The sequence below is a fragment of the Panicum hallii genome, chromosome 5 (assembly GCF_002211085.1).
Source record: "Panicum hallii strain FIL2 chromosome 5, PHallii_v3.1, whole genome shotgun sequence".
In the NCBI taxonomy this organism is placed as follows: domain Eukaryota; kingdom Viridiplantae; phylum Streptophyta; class Magnoliopsida; order Poales; family Poaceae; genus Panicum; species Panicum hallii.
This window is the reverse complement of record NC_038046.1, coordinates 43,581,083-43,604,301: the sequence shown is the minus strand read 5'-3', so window position 1 is coordinate 43,604,301 and position 23,219 is coordinate 43,581,083. Positions and strand designations below refer to the sequence as shown.

The window sequence follows — 23,219 nt, the reverse complement described above, 5'->3', positions numbered from 1 at the left end:
ACTCAGGACCTGTTAAACCAGACTAATATGATGAATTCGAAAGGTGTGCCTACACCAATGCTACCGAAGGAGAAGCTGTCTCTCAGTGGTGGTACTCCATTATCATCAAAAGATGTTACCCATTATTGAAGCATTGTCGGCTCCTTGCAATATCTGGCATTGACCTGTCCGGACATTTCCTTCTGTGTCAACCGTGTATGCCAATTCCTCTCTAATCCGACGACCGATCACTAGCTAGCAGTCAAACGCATTTTAAGATATCTTCATGATACTATTGATATGGGGCTCTATTTTGCCAAGTCTAGATCTTTAGGGCCTGTTTGGATCCTTTGGCAAAAGGGCAAATAGCAAAAAATTTGCTCTTTTTTTCCATTTGGACCCAAACACCCTATGGCAAAAAGGAAACAGCAAAAACAGATAGCAAAAGGAAACAGCAACCCTATCTCGCATCCCGCTCGATCCCGCATCCGCTCGACCTCCGCCGCATCCGCCCGACCTCCGCCGCTCGGCGCCCCCGCCGCCCGGCCCCCCGCCGCCCGGCGCCCGACCCCGCCGCCCGGCGCCTCCGCCGCCCGACCCCGCCGCCCGCCGCCCGACCCCTCCTCTCGGCGCGCGACCACCCGACCCCGCCGCCCGCCGCCCGACCCCGCCGCGAGCGCATCCGCCTCGGTGCCGAGAACCTGCACCTCTCCCACCTCCTCGAGGAGCTCGTGGTCGCCGAGCAGAGCAATCAAGCATCCGCGGTGGCTCTGACACCGTCGCTGAAGCCCGTGCAGGCTGAAGCAGCATCCGGATGCGCCCCGAAGAGCATCTCCATACGCTCGAAGAGCTTCATCTCGCCGAAGCAGCCGCTGCGCGAGATCCAACCATAGCGCCTCCGTGTTCGCGCGTCCCCAGCGAAGGAGGTGAGACCCCAAATCTCACTATTCGATAGCCGCAATTTCACGCCGCCCAGAACCTTGCCTGCTCAATGTTCATCTCGCTAGAATTTGCACATAACAAATCACTGTTTCCTGGAATTTGGTAATAATTGAGAAGCAGTTGGCTTATGTTGGGGGGAAAACTCAATGCCAAGCTTCCAAAATCACACGAGCACTGGTAATTTTCTGGTTGGTATCATCTGGCATTTACAACTGCATAAATGGTCAGGATATGTTGAATGGGTTTAATTCAGAATAGTGTACTGAAAATTCGAAAGCACGCAGCTCATGGTTACACAGGGCAGGCAATGCTGAATTCCACAAGTTGGAATTACACCTCGAGTTTTATACTCATCTTTTGCATCTGCCTATGCTGCAACTGGATGTTGAGATAGTGATCTTTAGTTTTGGGAATGCCCAAAAAGGTGTGGTGATCTTATGGTTTGCTTGGTTTTGGTCAATCTGAATAAGCAGAATTTATCCCTTAAAAGCTGAAATAGCAGGTTCAGTTAAAAATGGCCTTAATTCGTCAGCTCATAAATTTTTTCTTTTTGGTTACAAACTGATTAGCAGTCTCTATTAGTTGATAGGTCGTTGATTTGGCCTAATTCGGCAAACCAATTCTGAACTCAATATTTGTTACACGGATTCTATGTTTGACCTCATAACTAGGAATGACGATTGCAGGACACAGGGGGCAAGGAGAAGGATGACGGGGAGGTGGAGATGGAGGCGTACGGGCAGGGTGCCCTGAAGACGGAGCTGTGCAACAAGTGGGAGCTGCGCCCCGTGATCTGCCACCCCCGCTACAAGACCCTCGCGTGCCAGTTGTTCGCCGCCGCCTCCGGCTGCCCCTACGGCCACCGCTGCCACTTCCGCCACTCCCTGCCGTCCACTGCCGAGTCCTGCTAGGCCGCCCGGCGCCCGACTCTGCCGCCCGGTGCCTCCGCCGCCCGACCCCGCCGCCCGGCGCCTTCGCCGGCCCGCGCCCGACCCCACCTTCGCCGCCAGCGCCCGACCCCAACCGCCAGCACCCGACCCCGCCGCAGTGCCAGCCTCCGCCGACCCCGCCGCCAGCGCCCGCCTCCGCCTCTCCCTCACGCCCACCGCCAGTAGCAGCCAGTACTCCCTGAGACCGCGCCCACGTCCTCACTGGCCGAGTCCACCGCCACCGGCGCATCTCCTCGGCCTCCGCCTCCGACGACCCCAAAAGCAGGACCGGAGATGGCCGGATTTGGGGCTGACGGGACCCGGGATGTCTTCTCCCAGCCCGAACCGTACTCCCCTGATGAGGGATTTGATTTCTACTCCGACGACGCGGCCCGGACGCTGGTCTCTCGTCTGGGCATGGAAGGTCTCGCCCTCAACTCGCAGCCGGAAGGGTGGCCCTACCTGGCGAGGTACCAAAGCCTGGTGCAGTCCGACGGCGGGAGCGGAAGCGATGGCCGCAAGAGGCCCGTTCGTTCCCCTCCACCGCCCCGTGGCACAGGAGGCCCGATCCGCACAGTTGGCCTTCGCAAACCACGCGGTCCAGGTCTGTCATCCAGCCGCGGCCGAGGTGGTGGGTTGCCACCTGCCTCGGTTGCTCCCGGTGATCCTTCTGGTCCTCGGTACGGGGCCAGCGACGGGACCGAGCTGGAGGATGACGAGGACGTGCAGGAGATCGTTCAGGTATCGTGGTGGTTTGTGCTTGATGGTTGATCATTGCTATTTGAGGCTGACGACTTGGTTGCATACAATTTTAGGTTGAAATCAGTAACATACTAATTAAAACGAGAACAAAACGAAACATGGATCAGGTCCAATTCCGGCTTAATTCATAGGTTTTGATGATATGGCATAGTCACCTTTCTTAGTTAATATTTCTACACTCAGTAGTTATGGGCACTTTATAATAGAACTGTACCCTGGTTATTTAGTTTCAACCTTCTGATGGATATAAAGTTTCCAATGCATGAGTAACCAATGCAATGGTTGGAGCTGATTCTTAGCTCCGATGGAATAAGATTGTACTGGATACTAACTGTTGTATTGGGCTGCAAAGCAAGATTTATTTTTCTTCTTCATTCATCAAGCTAAAGAATCAAGACAGCATATTTTGAAAGAGTAGGGGATTTTTTTGTTTCAATCTCACTCATGAATTAATATCATCGGTTGCTACTATCTTACTATCTCACTCATGAATTATAGATGCTTAATAATACTGTGTTCTTATTGTTCTTTTCTATGTTATATATGCATGCCATGTCCTCGTCATGCATATTGTTGTAGATTGACAAAAGAAAAAAAACTGTTGCAAAGAAAATTGACAAGGCAAATTGGTCGAGTCACAATAATACTGTGTTGCTTCAACTCCTCTCTGAGCAAATAGGGTTGGGTAATTATAACAAAGGAATCATGTCTAGAGAGGGGTACAGGCAGCTTTGTGCAAAGTACCATTGCGCAATAGGCTTAAGGCATGACACGAAGCAGCTCAGTGGGCGAATTAGGACTCTAAAGCAGATGTATGGGTTCATAAAAGATATGCACACTGACAGTGGTTTATGCCGTGATGACCAAGGATGGCCTACTGCAAGCAAAGACTGGTGGGATACAAAAACAAAGGTAATTGTCCTTGCATTTCAATTGTGCATAATTGAATTTTACTTAGCCATTCTAATTGTGTGTTGTTCTTTTTTTCTCAGGGATGTCCAGAATTCAAGAAACTGAAGTGGGGACCTCCAGAATATTTTGATTTGCTAGAGCACTGTTTCCATGATGTAACTGTTGATGGATCGAGTGCATTTGTTCCTGGCCAAGAAGAGGATGAGGCGCTTTATGAAGATGAGGCACAGGGATATGAGGAAGAGGAAGAGGAGCTTCAAGGAACTGAAAACAGCCCTATGAGTTCCAGCGGGCATAAAAGGGCTAGCAGTACAAGCACTAGGTCTACTGCAGATAGTCCTATCAAGAAGAGCAAGAGCCCTATGTTGAAGGTGATGAAGCAATACCTTCACATGTCTGCTAGGCAATCAGCTGAAAGGAATCTGTTTTTGAAGAAACTTGGGAGCAAACAAGAAAATGCTGAGGCGAAGTTGGAAGATGCAATTAAAAAAGCACAACAGTTGGCAAAACAAGCTGGGTTAGATGAAAGTAGTCCAGAGTTTTATGCAGTCTCCCATATCTGCAAAGATGAGGCACTAATGAAGTTTTTCATTAACATGGAGACATCAGAAGGCAGGGTGGCATTCCTGGGAAGATATTGCAAGGAAAAAATCTAGATTACTGTACCATATTGATGTAATAATTGTGTGTGCAAACCATGTGTGTCACTGGACATTTGTGTGCCTATTCTATTTGTGTTGAACAATGTCGTTGTCTCATATGTTTATGACCCATTACTGTTTGTTGTGTCATATGTCCTTATCTCATTTGTTTCCTGGTTCATTACAATTTCAGGTCTCACATAGCATTGTCTCAATTGTTTACTAATGCATTACTGTTTGTTGTCTCACAGGAATTGGATGCTCAGTTGGACTCAAGTGACGAAGAGCTGCTGAACTTGTTACAGGAGGACTGAGCATGAGAAGCAAGTGATGGAGACGATCTTCTTTTTTGGTATGTATCATGACACTTATATGCACAAAAATAAGAGGAGGACAGCCCCTGAAAGTGGTCAAGAGTGGGTGATGAGGAATTTAGCTGATGAAACTGAATGTTACAAATTGTTTAGGATGACACCACCAATATTTTATAAACTACATGACCTGTTAGTGCAATCTTATGGCCTCAAGTCAACATCAAAGTCTAATAGTACAGAGGCCGTAGGAATGTTCCTTTGGATGGTTGGTGCATCTCAGTCAGTCAGACAAGTAGATAATCAACTGCAAAGGTCACTAGAGACAGTGCACCGCAACTTTGGAAAAATTTTAAAATGCCTTGTCAAACTAGTTGCTGATATAATTAGGCCAGTGGACCCAGAATTCAAGACAATACACCGACGGTTGCAATGTCCGAGATTCAGGCCACACTTCAATGATTGTATAGGGGCAATTGATGGAACTCATGTGAAAGTTATAGTGCCAAATGATAAAAAGGTTCAATATCTTTGTCGAAAGGGGCACACAACACAAAATGTGCTTGCAGTTGTAGACTTTGACATGAGATTCACATTTGTGCTTGTTGGATGGCCGGGATCAGTGCACGACATGAGAGTGTTCAATGACGCCATCAACAAGTACAAAGAAAGGTTTCCACACCCACCTCTAGGTACAATACCAATCTGTGCAACAAGTACATGACATGTGTTGTTTTATTGTTGGTTTTCTTACTAACAGAAAATTAATTTTGTAGGGAAGTACTACCTTGTTGGTTATCTTGCACCTTACAAGGGGATAAAATACCATCTATCAGAGTTTCGTAATTCCACAATGCCCAGAGGTACGAAAGAGACCTTCAATTTTGCTCATTCTTCACTTAGAAATATCGTGGAAAGGGCCTTTGGAGTTTTAAAAATGAAGTGGAGGATGTTGTTGAAAGTGCCAAGCTACCCACCGGCAAAGCAAGCCCGAATAATTGTAGCATGCATGGCATTGCATAATTTTATTAGAGAGAGTAAGCTCATGGATGAACACTTTGATCGTTGCGACTGTGATGAGCACTATGTTCCAGTTGAGGCATCAATGTCACAAACACGTACACGGGACACAGGACGATTGGATGAAGATTGCAGCATGAATGAATTTCGAGATCAACTGGCCAATGCTTTGTACAATAGATAAACTTTAGAAGTGCAAATTTATGTATTTTGTATGGAACTGTATGAACTTTGGATAAATAATTGTATGCACTTTGGTTTGGACTGTATAAATTTTGGATTGTCAATTTTATGCACTCTGTATGAAATGGCGGGAAAGAGGTGGCGGGAAAGGGGATAGGAGATGGAGAAAAGAGGTTTAAATGAGCTTTTGCCAAAACTTTTGCCATTTGGATCCAAACACCCCTAATGGCAAAACTTTTGCCACTTTTGGCAAATGGCAAAATTTTTGCCCTTTTGCACTTTGGATCCAAACACTACCTTATTACTAAGTGCTTTTTCAGACGCTGACTGGGCTGGTGATTCGGATGATAGGCGAAGTACCGGGGGTTTTGCAGTATTCTTTGGAGGCAATCTGATTTCCTGGGGCTCACGGAAACAATCAATTGTATCTCGTTCAAGCACCGAGGCAGAATATAAGGCGATTGCTGATGCCACAACTGAAATCATTTGGTTGCAAGTTCTTCTACGAGAATTAGGTATCAATCTGTCGAGACCTCCTACGCTCTGGTGTGATAATATTGAGGCCACTTATTTATCTGCAAATCCAGTCTTTCATCATCGCTCAAAACACGTTGAAGTTGACTATCATTTTGTACGAGAGAGGGTGTCTAGCCAGCAGCTTGATGTCCGAATCATATCAACGAAGGATCACGTCACAGATATCATGACCAAGCCATTACCAGTGACATCGTTCAACTTTTTTCGGCGCAATCTGAACATCGTCATACTACGTTCAGATTGAGGGGGGTGTTAGACATATGGTATATGTATTCTGTATATGGCTAGGATAGAGTCCTTATCTTCAGTGAGCTGCGCCTTTCTTTAATATCTCTCCGAGTCTATCTCTAATTATAACCACCTCATGATCATGTATATAAATAAGGGTACCGCAACCTAGAGAGGTGCGCTACCTATTCCAGTTAACAATGTGCAGTTTGCGAGGACGGCTGGTCGGCGTCATGGCACGACGGTGCAGGGAGGCGCGCGGACGTCGGCGGCATGGGCGCAGCGGGGAAGTGGGCGGGGGTCGTGCCGTCGTGCAGGCCGCTGCCTGGGCTGTCGCGGAGGCCGGCGCTTGTGGCGCCGCACAGTTTGCCGGCGAGTAGACGCTAGCCGCGCGTCGAGCGCCCATCAGTGCCGGACGGGAGCAGGTGAAGGATTTAGGTGTTTTGACCCGTTTTGACCGTGATTTTGAAAACTTAGACTTTGTTTTAACATGCGATCAAACACCTGATTTGGCAGGTGTTACATAATGCAGGACAGCGGGGAAGTGGGCGGGGGTCGTGCCGTCGTGCAGGCCCCTGCCTGGGCTGTCGCGGAGGCCGGCGCTTGTGGCGCCGCACAGTTTGCCGGCGAGTAGACGCTAGCCGCGCGTCGAGCGCCCATCAGTGCCGGACGGGAGCAGGTGAAGGATTTAGGTGTTTTGACCCGTTTTGACCGTGATTTTGAAAACTTAGACTTTGTTTTAACATGCGATCAAACACCTGATTTGGCAGGTGTTACATAATGCAGGATATTGTCAACTCCATATTCATGGGCACCTTCTTTGACCCCTTGCGTGAATTAACGATGGAAGAAAACAATAAGCCCAAGATTAAGAGGCCCATTAAGGTCCAAACCGCGCCCTGGCTGGGAGCCTCAAAACCAACGCAATTGGTAGGGGCCACGCGCGTCACTGTGATTCATTTTGTCTCAGAAGTTTTTTTTTTCGCAGCTCAGCCCGGTCGTTTCCTTTATCTTTTTTGGCGGCCCAAAGTTTCAGCCAAGTTCCTCCCTCCCCTTTACTCCCTTTTTCAGTTCTCCTGGTTCCAGCTAGGGTTTCGTGGGCTCGGCCACGTGAGGGCGTTTCGCTGGCGATTCCAGGGCTTTGCTAGCAAGGAGCATTCACCGACGATTTCAAGGCTTCTCCGTCGTGTTGTCTTTCTCATGTTAGGGTTCCTTTTGTAAAGGTTTTGCCCAAACCTCTCCTTTCTCTCCTCCCTGTCTAATCTTCTCTGTGCCCTTTTCATTTCTCCCCCTTTTCAGTTCTCCCCGGGCTGTTAGGGTTTTGTGGTCTCGGTGGTGTGAGGAGGATTCGCCGGCAATTCCCAGGTTCTGCGGTCTGTTCTTCTCTCCAGTGGCTCCAGGGCTTCGCCGGCGAGGAGCATTCGCCGGAGATTTCAAGGCTTCTCCGACGTGGTGTCTTTCTCGTGTTCGGGTTCCTCGCCTAAAGGTTTTGCCCATTCTCTCTCCTTCCACTCCCTGTTTAATCTTCTCTCCGTTGGTTAGGGTTCCATTTCTGAAGGATTCCTCTAGGCGTTTTCCATCAATTCTGGATCTCATTTCACTCTCTTTATTTCTCTTTTATTTTTTTTTGCTTCCAATGTATTTTTGTATCTCCACACCAGTTCATAACTGTGTAGCAAAAGTTAGTCTAATTGTATTGATATCTGTAGGAATAGGATTGTTCTTTTAGGTGACTTTTTTATTGCTTCATGTTCTGAGTATTCTCTAGTTTTGTATGTGTCTAATATTATATATCAGTCTGATCATAGTTATAAACTGTTATTCTTTGGATATACGTTATTAGTTGCAATGAGGTATTTATACCTCAAAGAAAGCACTCACAATTTGTATGTGCCTAAATAATGGTTATAGACATTTTTGTTGGTATTGCTTGCATCCCTTTTTTTGGATTTTAATTGTGGATGCACAATTTTGCTTATTAACTGTTGATTGTCATAGTAAATATATCGCCGCCTTTGTTCTCCTTACAATTATTTTAGTTTTTCAGTTTTTGTGTTTTGTTATAGTTCTGTTATGGCCTTTCAAGATCGTTTAAAGATCTGTTTCTCTTCCTGACGTTTGAAAAATGTTGTTGATAAATTAGATGATGATCAAAAGGGTTATGTTATCAAAAATGGTTTTGGCGCTTTTTTGAACATAGCCATCTTCAATGTCCCTATATCTTTTATTGAATGGGTTATGTCGGTGTTTTACCGCCACGTCCACCGAGGGATAGCCCCGAGGTGGTGAGTTTGTAGGTAGGGTGTCACCGAGATTAGGAACTCGAAGGTGCAAGAAACATAAAGTTTAGACAGGTTCCGGTCGCCGAGAGCATAATACCCTACATTCTGTGTGGTTTGCATTGCTTTAAATGGTGATCAGGTGATCTCCTGGTTGATCTGTTGCATAAGGCATGAGTTGTCCCTTATGCTCCTGCTTGAGGAGGGTCCCTATCCGCCCTTATATAGTCTGGAGGACAGGATTACATGAAAGTCCTAGCCGGATACGAGGCCTAGAGTCCTACCCAAGTGGTTTTTGGGTAGTTTTCTACTGGCTCTGACTAGTTTTACTACTGTATGAGTAGTTCTACTACGCTACGAGTAGTTACAACTAGTGTAGGGCATGGGCCATGCCCCACCCCTTATCCTGTAAGATGTAGGCTATGTGCGTAGTCCCGTGGGTCCGGGTCTGATAAGCCCTCGAGCTCTTCGTAGTCGAGTACTGTAGGCTTCTGAGTACTTCTGAAGGTGTCTTTAAGTTCTCCCGAACTCCATCTTGCAGGTGTCTTCCGAGTACTTCATTGGCTGCATCGAGGCTATGAGGTGCTCATGCCTCGAGTAGCTTGTCAAGTCCTCTTTTATATGGTGTGCAATTGAACTCGCACTCTATATGGAGTAGCCCCCCGAGCCTTAGGTTGACTCATAGAATCAGGCTGAGGGTCAAATAACCTTGAATCTTTTGTCCTTTTCTTCCAAAAAATTTGAAAAATAAGTTGCTAACGACACGTGTCCCTGCAGCCCTCGAGCCTTGAATCCAAATCCTCAAGGTTTTGAGTAAAGGATCCAAAGAATCGTGGCATGCAATATATGACGGTAAAGATTTGATGGTTAAGATGGGTAAGTTGGTACAGAAATTCGAAAACCCGCTTTTTACGGGATGAATTTTCTGAAAAAATGGTTAAACAAATAACTTCACCAAAAAGCGTCCTAAATTATCGCTCAAATCAAACCTTGGTCGCTGAGAGCCGTATCGTATCCAGCCCCCGAGCCTGGGAGCTAGATGAGTCGCATAGTATATGCCAAGTAGTCGGTGGCACCAGCCTCCGAGCCTAGGCATCGGCCAAGTTGCTGCTGGATCTTGAACTATCGATGAAGCCGACTAGTCAGAGTCGATTCCGACTAGTTTTGTAGGCGAGACGAGTAGTAGAAGTAGTTACCAGCGTGTCGTCAAGTATAGTCGTCTCCGACTAGTCTTGTAGGCGAAACGAGTAGTCGAAGTAGTCACCAGCGTGTCGTCGTGCATTCTTCACGAAGTCAAGTAGTCGCTGACGGTTGTTGATGAACCCAGCTAGTCAAAGTCGAATCCGAGTAGTAGTCGTTGTAGTCTACGATGTGGTAGACGATCCAAATCCTCCTCCGACTTGAGGTAGGCGGTCCAAATCCTCCTCCGACTAAGAGAAGAACTTGTGGTACAGGACCTTGAATGAGATGGATTCGGTTCGAGGGGTTCCAGGTTGTCGATCAAGTCGTCGATTGCACGGTTGACATCCATGCGGGTGGTACGGGTGCTTCAGGCTGCTTCTGGTTAGAAAAATTTATTTCTGCCGAGACCGTTGGTGAGGTTGTACGGGAGCAAGGCCCCTTCAATAAACTACACGTAATACTAGTTGAAAACTAGTAAACAGAGTGTTACTAGAAGTTTAGGAGCAATGCCCTTCAGTAACATAGAAAACTAGTCGGAAACTAGTAATCTGAGGGTTACTGGTAGTATTTGATAGATAATCATGTAAGTGCTTTATTTGACTAATTAATGGGTTCAACTAGTCATTGCCAAACGACGTGACCACTTTTGGCACTCGCATGGCTCGGCTGTGATAGGGTTCCTTGAGTTTAGCGAGGGAGTCATGATTAACCCGAGTAATAAACATAAATGGCGACCCTGACTAAGTGGTAAAAAGGGGTGCTTTTAGGTGTATGGAACCCCTTGTTTCAAGATATAATCCCAAAACAATGGTTTAAACAAGCGAAACATCTAAAAGACACTCAGAAAATCTCCTTGAATCGGGTACTTACTTTATGTATAAATCATTATTTAGGTAGTCCTGTTGCCTTTCTTCAGAGTTTTAGAGGAGCTCCCAGGGCCCTACGAAGGGTTTGACATTCAAACATGGAATGCTTGCTCTTCGGGTGCCACGGGCATTGCCCGTGGAGGGCTTCCTCGAATCGTTCCTTTGAACTGAGAGTCTTCTTTGTACGGGTGGATTGTTCCCCAGCTTCTGGCTTGCGCTTCCGAGTTGTCTCCAGGTAGTCGAGAGGGAGTTGATAGTGGGTGGGGCTATAGGCTTCCACTTCTTTGCGCTCCTGCTGCCTGGCAATGATGATATTATGGGCGTCCTGGCCAGCGTTGATGATGGCGCGAAGGTCACCCGTGGAGGAGTTGTGGAGGTTGCCGCTCCCCTACTGGTTCATCTTGACCATGTGGTGCCTGCGTTTGGCGTGCTTCGCATTGATGAGCCTACGGTGTTCCTTCTGTATGTCATCTGCATCTTCTACCTTGATGTTGTCTAGGGATTCACTATCCATTGTTACGTCCACGTCTTCATCTAGTGGATCAGCAAGGTAGTCGTTGTAGTCGTCTAGCTGGACCAGCACTAAGCCTTCATAGTCCTCGCCGACTTGAATCATGAAAACTTCTCGATTGGGCACGAAGCGTTTGGCGTTGCGTGCCACCTGGCTCTCATCTTCATCGTCGAAAAGGAGGAGGGGCCTGCCTTCTTGAAAAGGGAGTTTGCTAGGTGTGGCAATGAATCATGGTGGACTTGATTTGAGAGACCTGGAGGGTTTCATGCCCTTCTGATGCCCAAACCTGCCCGACCAATCTAATCCCCTAACCAGACCCCGGGTCACATCAATAGTTGAATCCGAGTAGTTGTCGGAAGCAATAGCCCCTCGATGCGTAGTGGCTTCTCCTTCTCCAAGTGGTGGTAGATGACCCAAATCCTCTTCCAATGCGGAGAGGGTCCTAGGTTGAACTGCCTCAAACCAATCTAGACATGGTTTGGGGGTTTCGAGTTTGCCGATGGAGAGAGTGCGCGTTGCGCAAAAAGTAGGCAATGAAGCGTAGCTTTGATCCGTGGGCGATTTGTCGACGAAGCCGACTAGTCGGAGCTGATTCCAACTAGTTGTTAACCATGCGGAGCTAGTCGCCGAGTAGTTTAAGGCTCATTCTCTAGTCGAGATGAGTAGTTGAAGTTGTCATTGGCGCGGCTGATTTGTCAAAGCAGTCGTAACTGCAGCGCACGTCGAATAGTCGAGGTTGTTGCTGCAGCGCGTCTATGTTGTGACGCGTGCTGAGGTTGAGTAGAGTAGTCGAAATCTTCCGGCTCCCTAGGGTTAATACGCCGAAGGGTGGATTCTACCATAAGGCGTGGGTCGTATTCAACTCAGAGGGCTCTAGCCTCTTCCAGTACACAAAACGGCCTTGCGACGTAGATGTTATGGTTAAACCTAGGTGATTACCCGAAAACGATTTGGGGTAATCATCGGGTTGTGAGTGGTTGTCGAGAACTGGGGCCTCCCGACGAGCAGCGGCTCCCGAGTCCTCGAGTCCTCCTCGGCTCCAACTTGTAATTAACGGGTACTCTTCGTTTCAGTCTGAGTAGTTGTCGAAAATGGGGCCCCCCCGACAAGCAGTGGCTCGCTCATCTCGAATCTTGAGAAGGCGATCCAAGTCCTCCTCCAAGTCAGAGAGGGACTTGGATTGCGTAGCCTCCTTAGATTGGTTTGAATCCGATCCGAGTAGTCCTAGTGCAGCACGAGTTGAAGTCGCGTCGAAAACGATCAATCTCTCGATCTGCCTGGCTAGATCGGGGAGCAGTGACTCGTCGAGATTATCGATGAACTTACCGAGGTCGCTGCATCGAGTTGGTGTAGAGGCCTCCGGCTTCCTGGGGTCGGCTAGGTGGCTGTTGAAGCTACCCAAGCCGTTGGCGATGCAGATCCAGGAGCCAAAGATGAAAGTTGTGCCCTCGTCGAGCTGTGCTGGTGAAGCTAAGAGATGCTATCGAGTTCTCCAGTGGATGCTCGATGAACACCTCTACTTGGCGCGCCAGCTGTCGGTGTTTTACCGCCACGCCCACTGAGGGATACCCTCAAGGTGGTGAGTTTGTAGGTAGGGTGTCGCCAAGATCAGGAACTCGAAGGTGCAAGAAACACAAAGTTTAGATAGATTCGGGCCGCCGAGAGCGTAATACGCTACGTCCTGTGTGGTTTGTATTGTCTTAGGTGGTGATCGTGTGATCTCCTAGATGATTTGTTGCATGAGGCACGAGTTGTCCCTCATGCTCCTGCTTGAGGAGGGTCCTTGTCCGCCCTTGTATAGTCTGGAGGGACAGGGTTACATGGAAGTTCTAATCGGATACAAACCCTAGAGCCCTACCCGAGTGGTTTTCAGGTAGTTTCCTACTGGCTCCGACTAGTTTTACTAATGTATGAGTAGTTCTACTACGCTACGAGTAGTTACAATGGTATAGGGCGTGGGCCATGCCCCACCCCTTATCCTCTAAGATGTAGGCCATGTGCGCAGTCCCGTGGGTTCCGGGTGTGACAGGTTACGAAGCATTTCATTGTTGGTCCTGCTGAGTTTCATTATCAACATAAATTCTTCAAGCTTTCCAATCATATTATCCAACAAGTTCTTGGTATTCCCTCTGGTCGTATACCTCTTCATATTAACAGTGTTCCAGAGGATGTTAAATCTAATGTTGAGAAAGGTATTCCCATTTACAAAGTCAAGGGTCACTCAAAATCAAACATTATCAACGTAGTTGCCCTTTGCCTCGCTGACCATAGTGAGGATTCTTTCATGCATTCTTTTATGCTGATTGCAATTACATCAATTCTCTGTCCTTCCACTCCGAACACTTTGGGTTTTGTACTTTCTCAACTCTCCTGCTTCCATTCAAGAGTATGATTGGGTTAGTCATATATTGAATCAAATTCAATCCTCTTTTAGAAAGTATCAAGCTTACATTCACACTTTCAAAGATGATTCACAAAGTGGCAGTCACTACTTCCTTGGCTGTTTGCCTTTGCTTGCTATAAGTTCTTTTTCAATGTTGTCTGTTTTGTTAGTTTATTTATTTTTTAAATACTTTCACCTTTCTTTCATCTCTCATATTGTTCTTTTTTTTTGGTAAGGTTGTATATACGGATTTCCTGGATATCAACTTTTCTATTCATCCGTAGCATAAGTTGTGTTATTCAGTTCCAAGGATTTCTTTTGTCAGTCGAGAGGATTTCAAATATGTTATGGATCTTGATCGTGACAGAGAAAGTGCGTCCTCAAGACCTTGTTTTGGCATTCTATCTGTAAGTTTTTTCCTTTTTTCCCGCCTTATCAGTATTGTAATTCTTCACATACATGGTTTTAAAAGTTAATGATTTATCTCATGTGCAGTGGTAATATTTGTTCTCCTTACATTTTATATCTTTGTCACCCAATTTCGAGAAATATCAGTTACACCATATAGTCAGCCAAGCTCAAAAATGTATCTCTTGGAAGGCATACCCGAGTCGTTCATGGAACTGAAGCTTCTAATTTCAATACTCATACTTCTGATAACACTTCTAAATGCCAAGAAATGCACAATGACCCTCTTTGTAGACTCTTCTTCTCCAGAAGTATGTTTTTTAACCCTTTTTTCTAATGCACATGTGGTGTTTTATTTACACTTTATTTACTACTAATTTAATATTTCTTTTCTATGTAATATTTTTTTCATGTTAATGTGAGTATTCAACCTTTTGTTCACAAGCATTGCAAGATTCTTGTTCAAGAAATTGCTAAGTTCTTCAACACAGAAATCCCTACCGAAGCTATGTCAGTTCTCTCTAATAGTTTGCCTTGCCTTTCATCGGAGGTTTATTCATTTGCAGTATCTCAGAAATATTGTACATCTATTCCAAGTAAATCTGTTTCTCATCCAAGCACTCATTTTGAGAGATCTCTGTCTAATGAAATAGATCATGCTTACATTCACACTTTCAAACATAAAAATTTACTCATTTTGCTCTATTACAACATTTTTCTTCTAAACAATGTTTTTTGAAAACAATTATGTTTAATTGAATAGTTTAATTACATTATTTATCTGTTCTTCTATTGCAACACACTAATAATCCCCTCGGACTTGAGGTTTATTTTATTACGTATAATTAATTTTTATGTTCCACATGCTTTAATATAATGTTCCACTACAGCAAATTACTAAATAAGCACCTTTTTTTGTTCCCCTTTATTATTTTGTTCTACTACAACAATGGTTTTATGACATTTATTAGTTTGGTCTAATGGAACAAATTAATAATCTCCACGGACTCGATGTTATTAATTGTTGTAATGTAACAAATTAATAAACTCCTTGGACTTTGAGGCTTTTTTTTTGTTCCCCTGAATTTTTTGTTCTATTTTTTCTCTTTTTTTTCTACTTCAACATTTTCTTCTAAATCAATGTTGTATGGCATTTACTATTTGTTCTAATGCAAAAAATTAATAATCTCCTTTTGGACTTGAAGATATTTTGTTCAACACGGTTCTAATCACATCATTTATTAGTTGTTCTAGTGAAAAGTTAATAAACTCATCGGATTTGAGGTTTATTTGTCGCGTATAATTAAATTTTATGTTCCACAGGCTTTACTAAAATTTTTCACTAAAGCAAAATTCTAAATAAGCAACTTTTTTGTTCCCCTCTATTGTATTTTGTTATATTTTTAACCCACTTTGTTCTACATCAACATTTTCTTTTAAACAATATTTTATAAAAACAATTTTTTCTATTTAATTGTTTAATTACATCATTTCTTAGTTGTCTTGTTGGAACAAAATAATAAACTCTTCGGACTTGAGGTTTGTTTTGTTCCATATAATTAAATTTTATGTTCCATAGGCATTACTAAAATCTTCTACTCTAACAAATCAACATTTTTATTCCAACTTTTTATTTATAAAATTGTTTTAATAAAAAATTTCTTTTTTTGCTTCCAAATAAAATATTAATTTTGTTCACATTTTAATATGTTATATTTAAATAATAAGTTATTTTTTTCACGTGACAAATATTTTTGTCCTTTTTATTTTTTTTTATTCCATGTGTTTCAAACTTTGCACCAGCTTATTAATACTTCTGTTATTATACAAAAGGTAACTGCCTCGCCATAGAAAATTAATTTCCTCTATTCTTCGCTCAGGGGGGGCTCCCAACTCTGTTTCTGTCTCTCCCCCGCATCTCCTTTCTTCTTGGTGAATTCATCTTCTTCAAGTGTTTCGGATCTATCGAACTGCGCATGGAGGTAAGATGCACTTGAATTAGGCACTTGAATGCCCTCCTAGATTTGAATCCCATTCCTTTCTTTTTAGATCTTAGGTCTCTCAAGCACTATATGATTTTTTTGAATAAGATACAGTGCTGTTCGCCAAACTGATTTAGATCTAAATCACGGGACACTATTTGTAAGATTCATTCAACTCATCTAGGCATCTAGATTATATGGAAGATACAAGAGAAGTAAGATTTATTCCCAACTCTTTCTTTCCCGCCTTTATAGCTTTTTCCTTTTTCTGTGAGATATACTATATAGGTCCAGATTATTCATCTTCTTCCTGTGCTAAGATTTTTATTATTCATCCCAATCTCGCTGCAATCGCAGACATGAGTGGTTCGTTGGCAGCATTTAAAGCAGTTTCCTGTTAGTTTGTCAAATTCATTTACCAATATCCAGTTTTGTTCAAATATGCATGTTGTTTTATTCCATCTTATGTGCTAAGATCTGTATGTTCAGATCTGCTATATAGGTCCAGATTACCAATCTCCTTTTACCAATCTCCATTTTTGTTCAAATCTGTTTGTTCTTGTTTTGTTTTTTCAATTTAAAACTTCTATTCTTTATGCTTTTTCTCTTTCTATTCTCAATTTGGCTTATCTCAAAGCTTTCTACAGATAAAAATATTAATAGTAGTTCCGGAGTTTGTGAACAGAAGTCAACGATTGATGCACTGGAGGAAGATAATTTTACCTCAAAAAAGTTATCTACTGTTTCAAGGTTCAACAATAATACTTCTGTCAAACTTTATATATCCAATGTCATGGAGATTATGTATCTGAAGTATGTTAGAGTTCAAAAATTCCAGAGCATTGGCAACGATCCATCATATGCTTCTTTTCTCTTTTTTTTCTTTCTTCATCCTGAATCTATAGTCATTATGTCACTTTATATAGGATTTACTTTACTGAACCTAGATTTACCTTTTAATGGCAGGCCTACAACTGTTTATATACAAGGCTCAAAATGTTGTTATGATCAATTCAGACTTTTCTCTTCAGCTAATGGGTTTTGTTCAAGAGGCTGTTATGGAGGCTTTCATTAAATTATTTAACAACAACCACAAACAGATTGCTGGAACAAATTGTTCTATTTCAAAAACTGTTTTTCCTGTTGATTTAGTGGTAAATATTAGTCTACAATATATTTTTTAAAATCTTACTGCATATTAATTTTTTCAGTTATGACATTTTCATTATTTTACTACATAATTCTCTTTTCTTGACAGTACAAACTCTGTTCAGATCCAACCACTTTCGTTCCTGATTTTATTCAACATCAAGTACTCAAGATACATGAGGATATGGACATTTCTTCTGCTGATATTGTAATTTGTATTTTCCCTTTTTTAGTTTTTTTAATACCTACATATATATTCTTCACTTTAATGATCAAATAGATTTTTAAAATATTGTGTATATCCATTTTATTTCTGCAGTTTTGCCTCCATATCATCCTAAGTGAGGCTGTCTCCAACAGGAGACTCTAAACCGTTCTCTACCCAATATATAGAGAAGATTCTGTTCTCTATATGCTCCAGCAGCGTTCTCTAAATGGTCCTCTAAAATAGAGAACGCTGCAGGTTTTTTCTATATATAGAGATTCTCTCTCCTCTTCTCTATTTTTTCTTTACGTTTTAAACACTGGATTAAATAAAAATAAAATATGTCCATAGCATTTGAGGTATGATAAATACGTACGTACAAAAATTTGGAACAAAATACATTTCTAATATAGGGTTTAATGTATAGAGAACGAGATTTAGAGAACGTTGTTGAAGAGAAATGAGATATAGAGGAGAGAATCTCGTAGAGAAGTCTGTAAATGACGGATATAGAGAATGATATAGAGAACGACGGTTGGAGATAGCCTGATCACTAGGTTCTGTTCTATATCAACAATGTATCAAAACAAGTTGATTTTCTTGATCCAGCACTTTGGAGTATCCGTTCTGAAGATTGTCTGCCTATGAATTCCATTAAGTTCGCAGCAAATTGCTTGGTATTTGTAATCATAATTCAGTTCTTATTTTTTTTGGTTTACTGTTTTTAACATCAAGATTTACGTTCACTTTTACTTTAACATTGCAGGTTCAAAATTTTCAGTCAACTTGCCAAAGGGCTAATGTTTTTCAAAGGGAAATCTCAAATTATCCACTTCAAGTCCCACGATGCCCAAAGCATTAAAATTCCATTTTTCAAAGGTAATTAAAATCTTAATACTACACTGATTTTCAAAATATGTTTTCGTAAACTTCATAATTTATTGGTTTGGTTGTTTGTAGGTCAAATTTAGGGATATATGTTATGCTGTTCTTGTACCATTGGGATGGCAAATTTGAAAAGAAGTTTGGTCATGTAAATGCTTCTCTCTTTGTCTTTTTAGATAATTTTTCTATTTTTTGTTTTTTGTATACTAACATTCATATAATTTTCCTCCCCCAGGTTCTGGCAAATGAATTTAGGAAACTCATCGCTTACTGGCTGATGTCCTCTGATCTAAATGAGATCGATGTAGAAACAATTACAAATCAGGAAGATGTATCTTGATAATGTTAGCTTATTAGTATCTTTAGACACAGACTTCTCAAGCCTCTTTCTCGATGTACCTTCACTGTACTATTTTTATATTGTGTTACGGATCATTTTTGGATCCGGTAGCGTTGCTGTAAAAAGTTATTTGTCAACCAGTTCAATTGAAATATGGGATCTTTATTTATTGTCCTTCGATTTTGGAATTCAAATTGTAAAACTATCTGATTGCTTATGTAATTTTGGTTCATCAGTATATGTTCTTTGATGGCTTTTATAAAGCTCTCGGATTGCTTTTTATAAAGCTCTCTGATTTCTTATGAATTTTCAGTCAATCAGATTTTGCTCTTCCAGTTTGCAGTTTTCCAGATATAAATTTGAAAAAAAAATTAATCACAATTTCTAAGATATTCATAAAGCTTAATATCTGTTTAATATTGTATTCATAAAAAGAAGATTGCTATTCAAATTAATCATGCATTATACAACCAGAATTACTTTGCAGTGAAAGATATGAGCCAATCATTCACAAGCATACTACCATCCAGTACATGTTTATAAATCACGCCCTCATTCTATCACATAAGGTAAATCAGATCAATGTCATACATAATATTCAGAACCCTCTTTGCTGGATTTCCACTTTTTTATTTCTTTTTTATCGTATTATCTTCTGCTGGCCTCATTAATCTATGCCCCTTATCCACACTTGCAGCCTCCATGTTGATTTCTGGATCTTTATATATCACTGTGTTTTCTGCACTTCCTTTATCATTCAGTTCTAAGGCTTGCAAACTCTCATAAGCCGCTTCAATTTTCTTCATGAATTCTTCACTTTTAGTTTTGTCTTTACATATTCTAGAACACAATACAGAAACCGTCTTCAACAACATAACATGTGTTAGCACTGGCTAATCATTGTCAGTTCCACTACCATTTAGCACGACCTGCTTCTGCAATTTCAACTCATTTTCCTGGTATAGCTTAGTCCATCTTTTCTTGATGTACTGTTCTGGAATTTCATTCACTCCAAGTTGGGTGAATAATCTAAGTAAATGGCAACATAATACTCCATCTCTACTGAATTTTTTACAGATGTAATTGAAAGTATTGCTGCTTCTATCCACTTCAATTTTTAATCTCTTCCTATAAAATTCGATATCTGCATGTTCCATTTCCCTTTTCACTTCATATTCCACATCTTTTACTAGCTCTTCTACTGAATATGGTCCAGCATTATGCAATTCTTTTTGGAATTTGACATAAATACTTCTGGTGTATATTTTTTGTTGCATGCCTTTCAGTCCTCTGCATTATTGCAAATACTAGGTCCAAAACATTTGATTCAAACCTATCTCTTCTTTCTATCTCACCTTGCTCTTCCTAAAAAATCTCACATTGCTGAAGAAAAGTCTCTATTGAATCATTGTGCATTACATAGTCTTTGAATGATGAATTAGTGCTTTCACTTCTACCAGCAGTCTTGATGAAAGGGCAAAACACATCTATGAAATAAGCTGGTGCCCACATGCTTCTCGTTTTCCACATCAATTTCAGGGTTGAATTTTCCTTGCCATTATACTTTTCCACAACAGCTTGCCAACCATCTTCAAATTCTTCCTTGCTTATAGATCCACAAATGACTTTTTCTAGTTCCTTTCCCAGTCTCTCTTTCAAAAATGTACCGAGATTCTCTCAAGCATTACGCATAACATGCCAAAAGCAATTTCTTTGTATTTCGTTTCCAAAAACTTCTGCTATTGCTTTCTTCATCGCTGCATCTTGATGTGTTATTATGATTTCTGGTCTCTTCCGATCCATGACCTCCAACAGAGTATTGAATAACCATGAGAATGCTTGAGCCTTTTAATTTTCCAACAGAGCATATGCAAAAACTATAGTTTTACCATGTCCAATAATTCCAACAACAGGAGCAAAGGGCATGTTATACTTGTTTGTGCTAATGTCGTGTCAAATGAAATAAAATCACCATACAACTTGTAGTTCACGCTTGATGCTGAATCAGTCCAGAATATACTTTTGATTGTGTTTTCTTCATCAGTGCTTATTGTGTCATAGAAACCTGGTTCCTTTTCTGCATTTTCCTAACAAAAACCATTGTGCTGTCAATATCAGAATTTCTCAGCCTAGCCCTTCTATCAGCTTGTTTCAGATTGTTGATATTTGTTTTCCCAAAGTTCACATATCTGAAACTCCCTTTCATTTTCTTGAAGATCTGCATTATCCTTCTTGGCTTAATCCTTGCTTCTTGTAAAATCCTTGAGAAGTTCTTTTCCTCTTCGGACATGTACCGATGGCTGATAAAAAACTTGGTTAAGGCTGGACTACTTACTAGGTCATGGTTATGAACTAGATCAACATCTGTAAACCTACACTTGCCATCTTGCAATGCTACAATGACCTTCATTTTGCAGTTTGTCCCCTTCACAATATATCTTTTCCTTTTCTTCTGAATGTTCTTTGGCTCCTTTGCTTTCTTACTTCTATTGCACATCAGAAAATATTTTTTGTTCTTGTAATTTCTACCCCTGTAGACTGCAAACCTGTACAGTTGGCCATATACATTCACAATTTTGTGTGCCTCATCAATTGTATCAAAACTCATTCCTATGAGCGGTTTCTTCATTCCTTCTGCTTCATCTGGATTCGGGAACAAGTATTCATCATCTTCAGCAACTGTCCCTTCACCATTGTCGTTCGACATTTCTAAATTTTCCTGCAAAATGGTATTTAATTAGCATCTCTTTTTTCTAAAGATTCAATGTAGCTTTTTAGTATTGCATCACAAAAGTACCTCAGAAACATCTAAATCATCTTGATGACAATTTTCATTTCTTTCAATCTCTTTTTCAGCGTTCATTTCATCATCAATATCCTTAATTTTCTGTTTAAAAACGAGCAACAATTACATGATTTTCAAACTTCAGTAATTGGCCAGTTATTTTTAGAACATTGATACCGGATAAATCTCTGCATCAATTTGTGGAATTCCATCTTCTGATGGATTGTTTATTGAACCATTCTGCTAACATTTAAAAAAATTGTTTAAAATTAAACAAGTGTTTATTATCAACAAAATTTATTCGCTAAGTAATGCTACAAATACATTTCTAGCAAATAAAAAAACTTACCGGCACTCTGTTTACTTCTTCAGATTGGTTCAGTTCTACACTTGTTGTAATGACTAGCATTGTTTTCCACTCTCTGTTAAAACAAGATGCTCAATGCCAAAATCAAAGTATTTAAAATATTATTCTTAGTTTAGTTTTGTTACCTTTTCCAAATCTGTTACTACATCTTCATTTCTGTTTCCTACTCCTTGAACCAAATGCAATGGACTGACAGAATTTGACTCAATCTGAAAATAAAAAATTAATCACGTACAGCTCAATGAACAACCTGTTCGTTTTATTTACAGGAAGTGAAATGCAGTTAAGAATGTCTAGTCTTTTTTTTAACATCACCTGCGCTTGCTGCCTTTCTTCATTGTTCCTTTCCAAGTTTTCTGGTGCTTCAGAGGCAAGAACCTGAAAATAAGTTTACAAAATGATATTATCTTGGAATAAAATAAATAGACCTACATCTTTCTGATTAGATCTTTTTCTTTTTTATTCATGGTTTCCATCTTACATTCTTTTTCATCAAGCTTATATTCTTGAATTGATGCATTCTTCTTTGTATCTTATTTACAATTGACATAGCATCTCTCCGAAGCAATGGCCACTGACTTTTGACTGCTGAACCTGCAACATCTCCCTACATAATTGAATGCTTGCTTTAAATAGTTACCCAAAACAAGAATTGCAATTCAAAGAAATTAAAATAGCTTTTATTAACAGTAGTTGATTCATTAGAAACTACATGCTCTTATTTTCCAGGCCTTTCTTTGCATTAGAACGAAGAACTCGCAAGCTTTTTGTGGTACCTGATCCTGATGCACCGTCTTGCAAATTTCCTCCCCGTTTGATGCTTCGTCTTCACCTTGATCTTTGTATTTCATCTTCTCCATGTTCTAAGACATAGGTTTCGGCGGGTTACGGCGCGGCGGCGGCGCGACGGCATGATGAGGCTGTGCCCTTCAGTTGTAACGACAGGTCAAGGGGTTTTCTATTCTACAGTTAGTCAATGGTAGGGTACAACTATATGCATTTTTCTGACCATTTTACCCTTTCATATTGCTAAGCAAATATATTTTCCAAAAGGTTATTATTGTAACTCTGCTCCAGGACATGGTTTGGGAATCAACTCATTTCCCCGACCCATCTTTTTGTCTCAGATATGTCTGGGCGTTCAAGTTGGAGATTGGATCTGGAAGTGGTCCGCTAACCAGTGGAAGGCACGGGATATGAAATTGAAGGTATTGATCTAATTCGATCTAATGTTTCACCTCTGTTTGGTCTTCTTTTGATCAACTCTTCATCCTGTAGTACTAGTGTTCAGTCGTGTGTCAATCCTGATCATTTTGATTAAGTTTTTATTTGGTTGTAATCAACAGCATGCGCGTCTTATTACACATACTTATGCTCTTGAATCATATATAGCATTTTTATAGGATTGATTAGTTTTTCTATCTAGTCTATAC

General features: G+C 41.6%; 1 protein-coding gene and 1 long non-coding RNA gene across 27 annotated transcripts; one reads left to right on the top strand and one right to left on the bottom strand.

The window, feature by feature from the left end:
- Window positions 1-7,464: 7,464 nt before the first annotated feature.
- Window positions 7,465-18,822, top strand: LOC112893422. Of its 26 annotated transcripts, none has more exons than XR_003228798.1 (12): window positions 7,466-7,646; window positions 7,744-7,930; window positions 13,902-14,072; window positions 14,161-16,055; window positions 16,170-16,270; window positions 16,703-16,805; window positions 17,022-17,209; window positions 17,314-17,667; window positions 18,019-18,086; window positions 18,176-18,288; window positions 18,370-18,442; window positions 18,530-18,822. It is a non-coding gene; the product is annotated as an uncharacterized LOC112893422 (long non-coding RNA). The 26 variants fall into 26 exon arrangements; XR_003228800.1 differs by having other exon boundaries at window positions 16,164-16,270; XR_003228814.1 differs by having other exon boundaries at window positions 7,467-7,646; window positions 14,161-14,384; window positions 15,954-16,055; window positions 16,123-16,805.
- Window positions 18,823-19,164: 342 nt separating this feature from the next.
- LOC112895036 lies at window positions 19,165-22,770 on the bottom strand. Its single transcript, XM_025962899.1, has 6 exons — window positions 22,563-22,770; window positions 22,268-22,393; window positions 22,102-22,164; window positions 21,912-21,995; window positions 21,769-21,841; window positions 19,165-21,353 (listed from the first exon to the last, which is right to left on the bottom strand). Exons 1-5 carry the CDS (start codon window positions 22,644-22,646, stop codon window positions 21,788-21,790), a joined length of 411 nt encoding a protein of 136 aa, XP_025818684.1. The 5' UTR covers window positions 22,647-22,770; the 3' UTR covers window positions 19,165-21,353; window positions 21,769-21,787.
- Between the last annotated feature and the right edge of the window lie 449 nt (window positions 22,771-23,219).